The 15,064-nt window shown below is 39.8% G+C and overlaps 1 protein-coding gene across 1 annotated transcript; it reads left to right on the forward strand.

Moving 5' to 3' along the window:
- The first annotated feature begins 11,328 nt into the window (after positions 1-11,328).
- On the forward strand, positions 11,329-11,946 carry LOC109236748. The gene has a single exon (XM_019402962.1). It carries the CDS (start codon positions 11,329-11,331, stop codon positions 11,944-11,946), a length of 618 nt encoding a protein of 205 aa, XP_019258507.1.
- The last annotated feature ends 3,118 nt before the right edge of the window (positions 11,947-15,064 follow it).

A 15,064-nucleotide genomic window follows, 5' to 3' on the forward strand; every position in this document is an offset into this window, starting at 1 on the left:
GGCCGCGAAGACATGGCCTTGCTCACCGTTGACCGCATAAATCCCACAGCGGTCGCGAAGAGCCCATCGCGGTCACGAAGACCCCACCGCGGACCGCGAAGCCTAGTTTCAAAGACCTGCAACTTTCTCTGAACCTGCAACAGTTATTTTCTAAGTCTAAATACACTCCGTGGCCTATCCAAAACTCACCCGAGCCCTCGGGGCTCCAAACCAAACATGCATGCAAGTCTTAAAACATCATACGGACTTGCTCGTGTGATCAAATCATCAAAATGACATCAACACTCATGAATTAAACTCAAATTCATATAATTACTCAAGAACATCAAAATTTCTATTTTCTGAATTAAAGTTCCGATTTATACTAAATGAACTCTGATTCTTACCAAACTTCACAGATTCAACTTAATTATCATATAAGACCTATACCGGGCTCCGGAACCAAAATACGGACCGATACCATCAATTTCAAACCTCTTTTCATTTCCAAAAACTCTTATAATTTTAGTTAAACAATTTCTTTCAAAAAACTTCATTTCTCGGGCTTGGGACCTCAAAGTTTGATTCCAAGCATATGCCCAAGTCCTAAATTTTCCTACGGACCCTACGAGACCGTCGGATCACGGGTCCGGGACTGTTTACCAAGAATGTTGACCAAAGTCAACTCTATTTAATTTTAAAATCCAATTTCCATATTTTACTTAGTTTTCACATAATAGATTTTTCGAAAACGCGCTCGGACTGCGCACGCAAATTGAGGTGAGACAAAAAGAGGGTTTTAAGGCCTCGGAATGTAGAATTTACTTTCAAAACGAGTGATAAACTTTTGGGTCATCACATTTTCACTCTTCCTCACCGAGCAACAATACAAATACAAATTAATAGTGCAAGGCGGAATGAAATTTCACTTCAATTATAGAGCCATGGTAACCAATTCAACTTGTGAAAATTACCAACATCTTCAAATAAAATAATAAATATGAGGCGACTAATTAAAGAACTAATAATCTAACCTTAGCATGGAAGACATAGTCAATAAAACAACTTAGAAAAAAGAAATGATTTTCACCTGCATGTTTTAACCCAATAACAACGCATATGTGCTCGTTACCTTACATATACGTCATCCCCTAACATAATACACGTACTAAATAGGCCAAAAAGTCCTAATCTCTCAATTCAAGGTTAACCACGACGCTTACCTTACTCCAACAAAAGCAATCAATGGTCAACCATGGCTTTTCCTGTAGAATTAGCCTCCAAACCAATCAAATCTAGAGTAATATAGTTCAAATAATTGAAAATAGGCTTTAGAAACTACCCATAAGTGAAAAAGATTCTATATTTAATGATTTTAAAAAAAATCAACCCTTGGGCTCGCTTGGTAAAAACCTGAGATTCAGACAAAAATCCAACAACGTATTCACCCCTAGCCCGGTTAAGTGTAACGACCCGACCAGTAATTTTGAGCATTTGCACTTTACTCGGTTGTTTAAGGGCAGGAGTAGCTCCGTATGAAGTATTGACTTATATGAATCGTCGGTTTTGGTTTTCAGGTTATTGGAAATTGATTTGGAAGAAAGATTCTCAGCTTGAAGCTTTAAATTTGAAGGGTTTGACTAGGTTTGAATTTTTAGAAATTGACCTCGGATTGGATTTCTGATGGTTCCGTTGGGTGATTTTGGACTTAGGAGCACGTCCGGATCGTGATTTGGAGGTCCGTAGTGGAAGTTTACTTGAAATGGAAAAAGTTGGAATTATGGAAAGTTTGATCGGGAGGGGATTTTTTGATATCGGGGTCGGACTCCAATTCTGGAAGTTGGAGCATGTCTGTAATGTCAAATGTGACTTGTGTGCAAAAATTGAGGCCGATCGGACGTGATTTGATAGGTTTAGGCATCAGTTGTGGAAGTTGAAGTTTCAAAGTTCAATGATTTCGAATTGAGGTGTGATTTCTCGTTTCCATGTTGTTATGTATATTTTGAGGCTCGAGTAGGTCCGTTTTATGTTATGGGACTTGTCGGTATGATTGGACAGGGTCTCAAGGGGCTCAGGTTGATTCCGGACGGTTATCTGATCGAAAGATGAAGTTGAGTTATTGGTGAAGGTGAACTCTGTTGGTGTAATCGCACCGGCGGAGCTTTGATCGCAGGTGCGAGCTCGCATGTGCGAAGATTCTCCCGCACCTGCGTGGTCGTTGAAGCGGGGTGTTAGGCGCAGAAGCTGATGTTTGCGCAGGTGCGATGGGCTGTCCCGCACCTGCGATTGCGTAGATACGGGGAAAGGACCACAGAAACGGAGGCCCAGCTTTTGTATTTTACCGCAGAAGAGGAATTTTGGTCGCTTTTGCAACACCGCAGATGTTGTTAAGTGTCCGCAGAAGCGGAAGTGCTGGGCAGAATGATAAATACAAGGGTTCACGATTTTGGCTTCATTTTAACATTTCCAAGCTCGGATTGAGGAGGTTTGGAGCAATTAGGTAAGTGTTGTCCACTCGGTTTTGGTTATATTCCATGAATCTATCTTCGATATTAGCTTTGGTTGGTAAATTTCAAAGAGGAAATTGGGGGTTTTGGCCTAAAGTTTCATAATATGAATTTTTGAGTTTTGAACACCGATTTGGTGTCGGATTTGAGTGAAACTAGTATGGTTGGACTTTTAATTTAATGGGTTGTCGGATTTTGTGAGTTTTGTCGAGTTTCAAGGCGTGGGCCCGGGTGTGATTTTTTGGCCGGATTTAGGATTTGATGTAGAATTCGACCTTTATCAATTGTAATTGCTTCCTTTGGCTTTATCTGATGTATTTGAGTTACTTTTGTCTAGTTTTGAGTCGTTCGGAGGTCGCTACGCGCGTGATGGCATTCTTAGAGCATCGCTTGGCTTGCTCGGTGTCATAATTGGCTTGTTTAAGATAAGTAGCGCTTCTAAACTTAGTGCTAAGGGTATGAAACCCCGAATTATGTGCTATGTGATTGGTGTTGAGGTGACGCACATACTAGGTGACGGGCGTGTGGGCGTGCACCCTGTGAGATATGACTCTGTTGTTTCCAGGGCACTGTTTGGTGGCCCACTTCGTTGATAATTGTGTTTTTCACCATGTGATAAAGTAATTGAGCTGTACATCGTGCTAAATATCATGTTTAGGCGTTATGATGATATTGTTGGGACCCCTAGCGGTCGTTTCTTGTTGTCATCTCATTGACTTTATAGATATTTCGTACTCAGTCACATTCATACATTCATATCATATCTCAGTCTCATTTGTTACTTATTGATACATCATATCATTATTCCGGGTCAGTTTTCATGACATTGTGAGCCCGTGTGTGAGACTGGAGAGATTGATAACTGAGTAAGGCCGAGTGCCCGATTATGAGTGACAGTTATGGGATCGGGCTACATGCCGCAACGGTTATATTGATGATTATGATAGCGCTTGGGATGAAGGAGCCCCTCCGGAGTCTGTAACACACCCCCAGTGAGAGTGGGTGATATTATTGAGGGATGGATTTCCCTGGACATGGATTTGTCTGAAGTATTTGATATCTGGAGATGGATTTCTCACAGGGTTGGATTTCCCTTTTTCCTCGGTACTTGGTGACTTATAGTAAGTGTTGTATATGTTCCGGGATGGATTTCCCTGGGCCGCATGGGCCATATACAGTACGGAGTGGTTGAGCATCTATATATACCTGGAGATGGATCTTCTCCATGGGGCCGGAATGGCCTTCCTCGATGCTGAGTGTTTGATGATCAGTGATGTATGTATTCCAGGATGGATCTTCCATAGGCCATACGAGCCATATAGAGTACCGAGTGGTTAAGCATTTATGAGTGGAGAGTGTGAGTACATGTTTCATCTCTTGGATACATGGCACTGGCATGCATACGTGACATACATGCATAGAGATGTATTCTTCCTCATACTGTACGGTATCACGTCGTTCATGATTTTATTTACACACATTGATATGTGGGCATAAGGAAGTATTTCACACTTGCTATTTGGAAAGAAAATGAAACATCTTATTTGTTGTGGTAAGGATTTTTGGGAAAAATTGTAGTTTTCAAGCTATCTCGTATTTTTTCAACGATTTCGGTAAAAGATTTGGGTTTTCGCTAATGATCTTGAAAATGCGGAACTATTTTCGGAAAACTGTGCAAAAGCTGAACATTTTTATCTCTGAGATTATTTCCTCGTTTATATGCTCTACGTTGTATCAACTGCTGTTGGTTATTGGTTTTGGACCCGACCTATATTCCAGCTCGTCACTACTTTCAACCTGAGGTTAGGTTTGTTACTTTTTGAGTACACGGGGTCGGTTGTACTCATACTACACTTCCTGCACATTGCATGCAGATCCCGGATGCCGATGTTGCTGTGTTCGATGGTTGCTGGATTGGAAGGCATACATGCGTTCTTGCTGTAGCTGCCTCTTGTTCACGGTAGCCTTAGATTTTAAAATTCTGTTTATGTACTTTTCAAACATAAGATGTATTTTCTTCATATCAGTTTTGTAAACTCTATTCTTAAAAGCTCATGATTTGTACTACCAGTCCTTGGAAAATGTATAAGATTCAGATAATTTCTTTGTTTAATTTTCTTATTAATATTATTGAAATTGGATAGTTATTAGTTGGCTTACCTAGCAGGTTGGGTTAGGTACCATCACGACTAGTGAAACTTTGGGTCGTGACATTAAGTGATTAGTTTCGAAATCTGACCACAATTTGAGGTCTAAATCTCAATTTCACAAAATCCCCAATTTCTACTAAATCCCTAATTTCTACCATGGAAAAGCATAGATTAAAGATTAAATTTAATGGGTGTTTATGGAAATATAATGAAACTAGTTAAAATATACTAATTTATGAAGTTGGGATGAAAAACCTCTTCAATATCACCTCTAGGCTGAGCTCAAACTTGAAAATGGTTAAAAGTGAAGAAAATCCCGACTTTTGAAAGTTTAAATTACTGGGCGCCATGTGTTCTTTGCGTTTGCCAAACACCTGATGCGTTCGCAAGCTACCCTTCGCGTTCGCGAGCCAATGCCCGCATTTACGTAGAGTAACTTGTTGCCTCACCCAAAATCCCACAAATCTTCACGTTCGCGTGAGGAAGGTCGCATTCGCAAAGGGTAAGTCCTCCACTACTTCGAGCATGTAACCCGTTCCTCGCATTCGTGAAGAAGAAATCCACCCTAGACTTAAATTCCCCTTTGCGATCGCGAGAGCAGCTTCGCGCTCACGAAGCACAATGCAACAAATATCAGCAACAGTTGAAATGTGTAACATATCTGAAACTCACCCGAGCCACTTGTGCTGCAAACTAAACATGCACACAAGTCTAATGACATTATACTAACTCGCCCGCGCGATCAAAACACAAAAATAACACCTAGAACTACGAATCGGATATGAAAATGCATGAAATTTCAAAGAAAACTCAAGAACTTCTAAAATCACAACCAAGCGTCCAAATCGTATCAAAGTAACTCCGATTTGCACCAAATTTTACAGACAGGTTTCAAATAGCAAAATGAACCTATACCAAGTCTCGGAACCAAAAATTCTAAACCCGTTAGCCATGAAGTCAGCCTACAATCAAACCTATGCATTTTTCAAACCTTCAATTTACTAGCTTTTGGCAAAACAAGTCAAATCAAATTAGGGACTTTCGAATTCAATTTCGAGCACACGCCCAAGTCCATAATACCCATATAATATCATGAATAAAATGGCACGGCATCACCCTTCGCACTTTTACTCTCTAGCACGGCATCACCCTTCGTGCTTTAAATCCTCACAACCTCTCAACATATGATAATGAATGCAAAAAGGCATGGAAACACCCTTCGTGCTTTTAACTCTTCCTCACCGAGCAACAATACAAATACAAATTAACAGAGCTAGGCGGAAAGAATTTCACGTCAATTATAGAGCCATGGTAACCAATTCAACTTGCGAAAATTACCAACATCTTCAAATAAAATAATAAATATGAGGCGACTAATTAATGAACTAATAATCTAACCTAAGCATGGAAAACATAGTCAATGAACAACTTAGAAAAAAAATGATTTTCACCTGCATGTTTAACCCAATAACAACGCATATGTACTCGTTACCTCACATATACGTCATCCCCACACATAATACACGTAGAAAATAGGTCAACAAGTCCTAATCCTTCAAGTCAAGGTTAACCGCGTCACTTACCTTACTCCGCAACCAAATGAATGGTCAACCATGGCTTTTTCTCTAGAATTATCCTCCAAACCAATCAAATCTAGATAAATATAGTTCAAATAATTCAAAATAGACTTTTGAAACTATCCATGAGTGAAAGATATTCTATCTTTAATGATTTTACAAAAAGTCAACCCTTGGGCCCGCTTGGTCAAATCCGAGATTCGGACCAAAATCCAATTATGTATTTACCCCGAGCCCGGCTAAGTTAGTTTCAAAATCCAACCTCAATTTGAGGTTTAAATTTCAATTCTCAAAATCCTCAATTTCTACCTAAATCCCTAATTTCTACCATCAAAAAGCTTAGATTAAAGGTTAAAACCAATGGGTGTTTATGGAAATATAATGAAACAAGTCAAAATCTACTAATATATGAAGTTGGGATGAAAAACCTCTTCAATATCGCCTCTAGGCCGAGCTCAAACCTGAAAATGGTTAAAAGTGAAGAAAATCCCGACTTTTGGAAGTTTAAATCACAGGGCGCCAGGTGTTCTTTGCGTTCGCGAAGCACCTGACGCTTCTGCAAGCTACCATTCATCTTCGTGAGCCAACGCTCGCATTCACGTAGAGTAACTAGTTGCCTCCCCCAGAATCTCATAACTCTTCGCGTTCGCGTGAGGAAGGTCGCATTCGTGAAGGGTAAGTCCTCCACTACTTTGTGTTTGCGACCCGTTCGCCGCATTCGTGAAGAAGAAATCAACCCTAGCCCTAAGTTCCCCTTCGCGATCGCGAGAGTAGCTTTCCGCTCACGAAGCACAATACTGCAGACATCAGCAACAATTGAAATATGTTACGTATCCGAAACTCGCTCGAGCCCCTCCTACTCTAAACTAAATATGCACACAAGTGTAATGACATCATAGGAACTCGCCCGCGTGATCAAAACACAAAAATAACACCTAGAACTACAAATTAGATATGAAAATGCATGCAATTTCAAAGAAAACTCAAGTGCTTCTAAAATCACAACCAAGCGTCCAAATCGTATCATAGAAACTCCAATTTGCACCGAATTTTGCAGACAAGTTTCAAATAGAAAAATGAACCTATACCAAGTCCTGGAACAAAAAATCCAAACCCGGTGCCATGAAGTCAACCTACCGCAAACCTATGAGTTTTTCAAACCTTCAAGTTACTAGCTTTTGGCAAAACAAGTCAAATCAAGTTAGGGACTTTTGAATTCGACTCCGAGCATACACCCAAGTCCATAATCACGATACAGACCTACCGAGATTGTCAAAATACCGATTCAAGGTCGTTTACACAAAATATTAACCGTGGTCAACTCAAGTTATTATAAACGAAAAAAATTATATTTTCTTCAAAGTTTTACATAAATGCTTTACGGAAAAAGACACGGACTTCCCATGCAAATCGAGAAACATAAATAGAGCTAATAGAGGTGTTGGAACATGGAAATAAGGGCTAGTACTGAAAATGACCTATTATGTCCTCACATTCTCCACCATTAAAAGAAATGTTCATCGTTTAAATAGATATAGATAAGTACCTGGACTGGTGAAAAGGTATGGATATCTACTCCGCATATCAGACTCGGACTCCCACGTAGCTGCCTCGATCAGCTAACCTCTCCACTGCACTCTAACAAAAGGATAACTCTTAGACCTCAACTTCCTAACATGCCGTGCTAGAATAGCCACCGACTCCTCCTTTTAAGTCAAATCCTTGTCCTATTGGACTGGGCTAAAATCTAATACATGGGAAGGATCGCCGTGATACTTCCGAAGCATGAAAATATGGAACACCGGGTGAACTGTCGATAAGCTGGGTGGCAATGCAAGTCTGTAGGCCACCTCACCAACCCTCTCAAGGATCTCAAAGGGACCGATATACCTGGGTCTCAACTTGTCCTTCTTCCCGAACCTCATCACACCCTTCATGGGTAGAACCCGCAGCAAAACCCTCTCTCCTACCATGAATGATTGATGGTAGGCTATAATTACATGTTTTAGTCATTTATTGCACTCTAATTCACTGCACTTTAATTCTATTTGAGCTTTAATCTCTAGTGTTTTGTACTTTTTATGTGCTTTATGCCTTGTAGGAGTGATTTTGAGTAATGTAGTTATTATGGAGTTAATTTGAGCTATTTGGAGCTTCGAAGTCTGAGTAAAACCCAAAGAATTAAGCTAGGATCGCGTTTGGGGGTCGAGAACCACGTTTGGACTTCAAAAATCAAGCAAAAAGGTAGGCTTTGAGAAACTTCCACAACCGCGGCAGGTGGAGCAGCGTGTGGGGCACCTCGGCCGTCCATTTCCTGTCTGTTGCAAAATTGTCAAGTCTCTGAAGATCTCAATTGCTGCCCCGCGTGGCGCGTCATCCCATGCGGCATGCCTGTGCAGTTTTTACATAGCTAATATCTTATTTCGGCTAGGAAAAGGAGGTTTCGTCTGGGCCTGACCCTACTTCGTATAAATACATGGAAAAATATTTGTCATTGCACTTTTGACACATATTCAACCTCAAGAGGCTAAGGAGGAGGTTGGAGAACCGAGCCTAAGGATTGCATTATTCCTTCCTCAATCAAGACCCAAGTTTGGATTGAATTTATATTTTCCTATCTTGTAATTATAATTGTGATGAATTACTCCATATCTATGGAGTAGTTCTCTTTAGGAGTTGATGGATTTGGTGTATTGATATTTATTTGTGGATATTAACTCTACTTTTATGTATTGAATCGTTTTTGGATGATTTAATTATTGCATCTATATTCACTTGTTCATGTAATCGAGAGAGGCATAAATTGCGATATTCTTGCATTATATTGTTGGTTGAATTCTTCATAGTAATCGGAAGAGGCTAGTTGAATTATTGACTAAACCTAGTTAGGAGGATAATTGAGAGGTTCTCCTAAAGACTAATCCGCTACATATTCTTGCATATTTTCGCAGAGATTAAATTGGTTCATCTTGTGAGGTTGAGACTTAATCGAGAGAGGAGTTTCTACTAAACATTTGAATAAATAATTGAGTGAATTGGAGAGACTCACTAGAACATTAGAAATGAATTATCTAGAGTTAAATCCCAAATAATTGTCTTTTTCCTATCCTATCAAAACCCTATCTTCTCCCACTGATAACCTTCTTTTCTCATTACTTGCGTCGATTGTCATTAGTCAATAGTTTAGACTCTTAAATAATTTTAGTATTAATCACACAAATCTCAACTGTTGATCATCTTGGATAACAATCAAGGTATAAACTACAAGAATACTGTTTAAATCCAATCCATGTGGATACGATATTATACTATACTATATTTGATTAGAGAGCATAATTTTAAGTGGTATTTTGCGCACGTCAATTTGGCGCCGTTGCCGGGGATTGGAAATCCATAGTGTTTGAAATAGTTTGTAGTGCTAGTTCAGGACCTTTTCTTTTTATTTTATTTTTCTCTTTTTACGTTAGGTGTTCTTTGAATGTGCGCAGGTTACATTTTAGATTGGTGCATGACTCGATCTTCTGGGAAATAAGTGCTACCATACGAACCAGAGGTAGAAAAATAACTGCGACAGCTGAGGAAGGAAAGAAATCTCACCGAGACTTCAGAGAAGGTTGAGCAATCCTCAATCAGAGAAGCTATGGCGGGAGATGATGATAATGTAGATTTGGCTACAAGAGAGGCAACCCAACAACGGGAATAAGCTGCAAGGGATGCTGAAGAAGCAACTATCAGAGATGCACAAATTATCTATGAAGAGGAGAGGGCTCGGAGAATTGCTCAATATCAACCCTTGGCTGCAGATCAGTTTGGAAATATAGCTCCCGGGGCAGGGAGATCACTTGGCGATTATGCTAGACCGGTCTACAACCAAGGATTATCAAGTGTTAGACCACCTCCAATTGCAGCTAACAATTTTGAGTTGAAGCAAGGGTTGCTTCAAACCTTCTACACTGTTGTGTCTTCAGAGGGAAGATAAACGATGATCCTAACACATATGTGATAGACTTTGAGGAGATTATGAACACCTTTCAATACAATGGTGTCTCACAAGATGCAGTATACTTAAGGGCATTCCCCTTCACACTCAAAGATGATGCAAAGCAGTGGCTTCGAAGCTTTCCCAGTGGATCGATTAGAATATGGGATGAGATGACTGTAAAATTTTTGATAAATATTTCTCATCAGTTAAAACGGGCAAGTTTAGAAGAGAAATCCATAACTTCTGCCAGAAAGAGACTGAAATTGTGTTTGAAGCATGGGAGAGGTTTAAGGAGATAGTGAAAAAGTGTCAACATAGTGGAATTGAACTCGTGATGCAACTCCGGGACTTTTGGGATGGATTGACACTAGCCTCACATAAAACATGGAGCAATGCCACTGGAGGCTGTTGATGAAGAAGACTCTAGAGGAGATAGTTACAGTTCTTGATGAGTCTGAAGATGCAAATCAGTGGCCCTTTGAGAGTGCTGAAAGAAGAAGATCAACTGGTGTTCACCAAGTTGATGCTAATACATCTGTGTATGTATAGCTTGATGTTATGGCTAAAGAAATATGGAAGCTAACCTTGGCTACAATACAAAGTGAGCTTCATGCAGCTTGTGATATATGTAGAAGAGGACACCCTGCTCATGAGTGTCAAGCCTCAATTGAAGAAGTAAATGCTATGGGGACTTATAACTTTAATACAATGGGTCAGAAGCATCCCAGTTTTTTGTGGAATTCACCTGGGGGTACCACAAATGTATGGCAACAAAACAACCCCAGATTTCAAGGACAAGGAGCTCCTAGTTTTGTGAATCAACAGAGGTAGCAGTTTCAGCCTCAGCAACCCAATCACCCTGGTCTAGAAGATCTCATGAAGGCCTTTATTATGAAAACTGATGAAAGATTTGAAGTACAAGGGGTAGAAATTCAAAGATATAGAGAAGCAGGTGAGACAGATTGCAACACTATTATCTGAGAGAGTTCCAGGTACTCTTCCCGCTGATACTGAGAGAAATCCCCATGAAACAGTGAATGATGTGACCTTGAGAAGCGGGAAAGTGTTGAAGGATCCCACTCCAATCTAAAAAGACGTGATACCTGAAAAAGAAAGCGCGGAGCAGCTGAAAAATGAAGTTGATAAGAAGAAGAAAGAAGGGAGCTGAGAAAAAGAACAAGGAAGAGAATTCGAGAAAGGAGGAACCAGAAGAGAGCAAGCATATGCCTGCTTTACCTTTCCCCCAAAAGCTATATAGAGAAAAGTTGGACAAGCAATTTAAGAGATTTCTCAATATGTTGAAACAGGTTCATGTAATCTTATCATTAACCGAAGTGCTCTCACAAATGCCAGCTTATGCCAGATTCTTGGAGGAGATCCTGACAAAGAAGAGGAAGATAGAAAAGACCTTAGTGGTCAAGCTCATAGAGTATTGCAGTGCGATATTGCAAAACAAGCTCCCACAAATGTATGGAGATCCAGGGAGTTTTGCCATACCTTGCTCTTTAGGCACTATTAATTTTGATAAGTCTTTATGTGATTCCGGTGCCTCAATTAATCTAATTCCTTTGTCTATTTACAAGAAACTGGAGAATGAGATTGGAGAAATAAGTTTTGCACCAATATCTTTGCAGCTGGCAGACCAAACGACTCTAATACCTGAGGGGATAGTGGAAGATGTCTTAGTTCGGGTAGATAAGTTCGTATTTGCTGTAGATTTTATAGTGGTGAAGATGGAGGAGAACAAATAGGTCCCCCTCATACTAGGAAGACCATTCTTAGCAATGGGTAAAGCGATATTAGATATACATGAGAGAAAACTCATTCTTAGAGTGGGTGAGGAGACTCTGACTTTCAAGATGGATGTAGAAACGGGGGTGAAAAAAGAGAAGTCAGTTGCAAGTGTTGAGTGGAAAGTAAAGGGCTTGAAAGATAAGGCCACAGTGAGTGAGAAAGATAAGTGTAGGGTGTACCCCAAGAAGGCTGAGAAGAATCTGTTTGCATGGATGTGTGCATTAGTTCGGGCACGATGAATGGAGCCCAACTTTGACTCAGACCCCGACTAAATTTTCAGAGAAGTTTCCTTTACCTTATGCTTTTTAATTGTATGTCATGGGGACATGCCACTACTTAAATTGTGGGGTGGGGGATATATTTGGATGTATGTATGTATGTATGTTAGTTTTAGTTTTACCTTTGTTTGTTGTAGTAGTTAGATAGAAAAAAATGACAAAACATAAAAAATTTAAAATTCTCGATTTTTCCCGACGATGGATATCATATCGACAGGTTTCTTGAGGGATGAAAGTCGAAAGAAAAAGAAGAGAAGACTATCTTTTATTAGGTAGTGTATTAATTCCCCCTTGGCGTTTCTTTGTACCGCGGTTCTTTTCCAAGGGTTTTGTTTGAACTGGGTGTAGTTAGTTTTTATTTTTGTTAGTAGTAGAAAACCTTGTGCTATGACTTGAAGCTTTTAACTTTATTATGCCTTGAGAATAGTGAGTGCTTTAGTTGTAACGTTTAGGCTCAGTTTTTGACTCTTGCATAAGTACCTTAAGCTGTATGATCTTAAATTTGCTTAACTGCTTTGACTAGAGTGTCTTGATAATTCAATCTTGAGTGAGTTATGTGCCATGTGTGTGTGAGATTTTGTGTTATTCTGTGCATAAAATTTGATGTCTAGAACTTGCCCCGTGTGTTTGCAAAGCGAAATAGTAGTTTATTCAGTCTTGGAAGTTATATAGGCATTTTTTTTGAACCAGTTATATGCTTTTACCTATCTAATTATTATGTATCTTAGTTAACCCCTTTGAGCCTGTAATCCTGTTTCTTTGGCAACCACATTACAAGCCTTACCTATTTGTTTGTATTGACCATCTATTTAAACCTTGTACCTCTCATGAGCACTTGAATTTGTTATGATCTTTTTAATAGTTTAAGTGTGGGGTGGTTGGTTTTGCTTTTGAGTGGAACTAATAAAATCAGGAGAAAGGTGCGCAATGTTTTGAAAAAGTAAGAGCCGCTTGAATTGAAAGAGAAAAGGAAAAAATGTTGTGTTGTTGTGCAAAATATTCTTTGATGGTGGTGACTCTTGATGTAATTGTTCTTAAAGAAGTAGGGAGTTAATGTATATTGATGTGAAGGTGGAGTCATGGTTTGACATTAGTGTGGGGTTTTGAATGTAAATTGTATGTATCAAAAGTTCTTAGGGAGGTGTAGTCACTCTTATATCTAAATATATCCTACTCGTCCCACAGCCTACATTACAACCAATTAAAGTCCTAGTTGATGCTTGACTGAATGAGCTCAATTAGTAAAGTAGTACACTACGGGCAAGCCTATGGTACTTCTTTTGTGGAATATGAATGTTGTTTCTGAGAGTGAGCATGTTCTTTCTATTTTGAGTTTCTGATTGTTCTTAAATATTATTGTGTGTGGATTACTCTCTATTGTTGTGTGAGGAAACTTGATTCACGAAGGAAAGGTAATGTTACTGACCTCTATGTTAGAGTAAGTGCGTGTGTTGTGAAAAATGTGTGGTGTTTGTGACTCAAATTTTGAGGCAAAGATGTTACGGTATTGTACTTAGTCTATTTTAAATATTCTTGGAGTGATGACTTAGGAGAGTTGTGTAAAAAGGTTATGTTTATAGAAAGTGTAGTTTAATTGCTCAACTCTAAATCATAAACTAGGTAATTCTTCTCATGAACCTTGAGTTGTCGAGACGCGTAGGCAATCACCCTACGTTCTTGCACTAACACCGCGCCAAGCCCAATATGTGTTGCATCACAATACACAGTGTAAGACCCCAAACCCGTAGGCAACACCAATACCGGAGCTGTAGTCAAAGCAGTATTGAGCTTCTGAAAGCTCAACTCACACTCATCAGACTACCTGAATGAGGCATCCTTCTGGGTCAATATAGTGAATGGGTCTGGGATAAATGAAAACCCCTCCACGAACCGGCGATAATAACCCGCCAAACCTAGGAAGCCTCGAATCTATGTAGCTGAAGTAGGTCTAGGCTAGTTCTGAATTGCCTCAATCTTCTTAGGATCCACTTTAATACCCTCGGAAGATACCACATGACCCAAAAAGGCAACTGAATCCAACCAAAACTCACACTTTGTAAATTTGGCATATAATTGACTATCCCTCAAGGTCTGAAGTATAACCCGAAGAAGTTGCTCATGCTCCTCTCGGCTGTGGGAGTAAACCAAAATATCACCAGTGAAGATGATCATAAAAGAATCAAAATAGGGCTTGAATACCTGGTTCATCAAATCCATAAATGCTACTGGGCATTTGTCAAGCCAAATGACATCACTAGGAACTCATAATACCCATACCGAGTATAAAAAGCCGTCTTAGGGACATCCGATGCCCTAATGTTCAACTGATGGTAGCCAGATCTCAAATCAATCTTTGAAAACACTTTGGCACCCTAAAGATGATCAAATAAGTCATTGATCCTCAACAAAGGATACTTGTTCTCAATAGTGACTTTGTTCAATTGCCGATAATCTATATAGATCCTCATCGAATGATCCTTCTTCATCACAAACAACAATAGTCCACCCTAGGGTGAGACACTAGGTCAAATGAATCCCTTGTCAAGCAAATCCTTCAATTGCTCCTTCAGTCCCTTCAACTCAGTTGGTGCCATACGGTATGGTGGAATAGGAATGGGCTGAGTGCCCAGAGCCAAGTCAATATAGAAGTTGATATCTCTGTCGGGTGGCATCCCCGACAGATCTGTGGGAAACACCTCTGGAAACTCGCACACAACTGACACTAAATCCATGGAAGGAACCTTCACACTAGGATCAAGGATACATGCCAAATATGCTAAACACCCCTTCTCGATCA

This window comes from Nicotiana attenuata, unplaced genomic scaffold (genome assembly GCF_001879085.1).
Source record: "Nicotiana attenuata strain UT unplaced genomic scaffold, NIATTr2, whole genome shotgun sequence".
NCBI classification, from domain to species: Eukaryota; Viridiplantae; Streptophyta; class Magnoliopsida; order Solanales; family Solanaceae; genus Nicotiana; species Nicotiana attenuata.

Bases quoted from the DNA above. Each gene is read 5' to 3' on its own strand.
- LOC109236748 (XM_019402962.1), top strand. From the start codon at position 11,329: ATGAAGTTGATAAGAAGAAGAAAGAAGGGAGCTGAGAAAAAGAACAAG.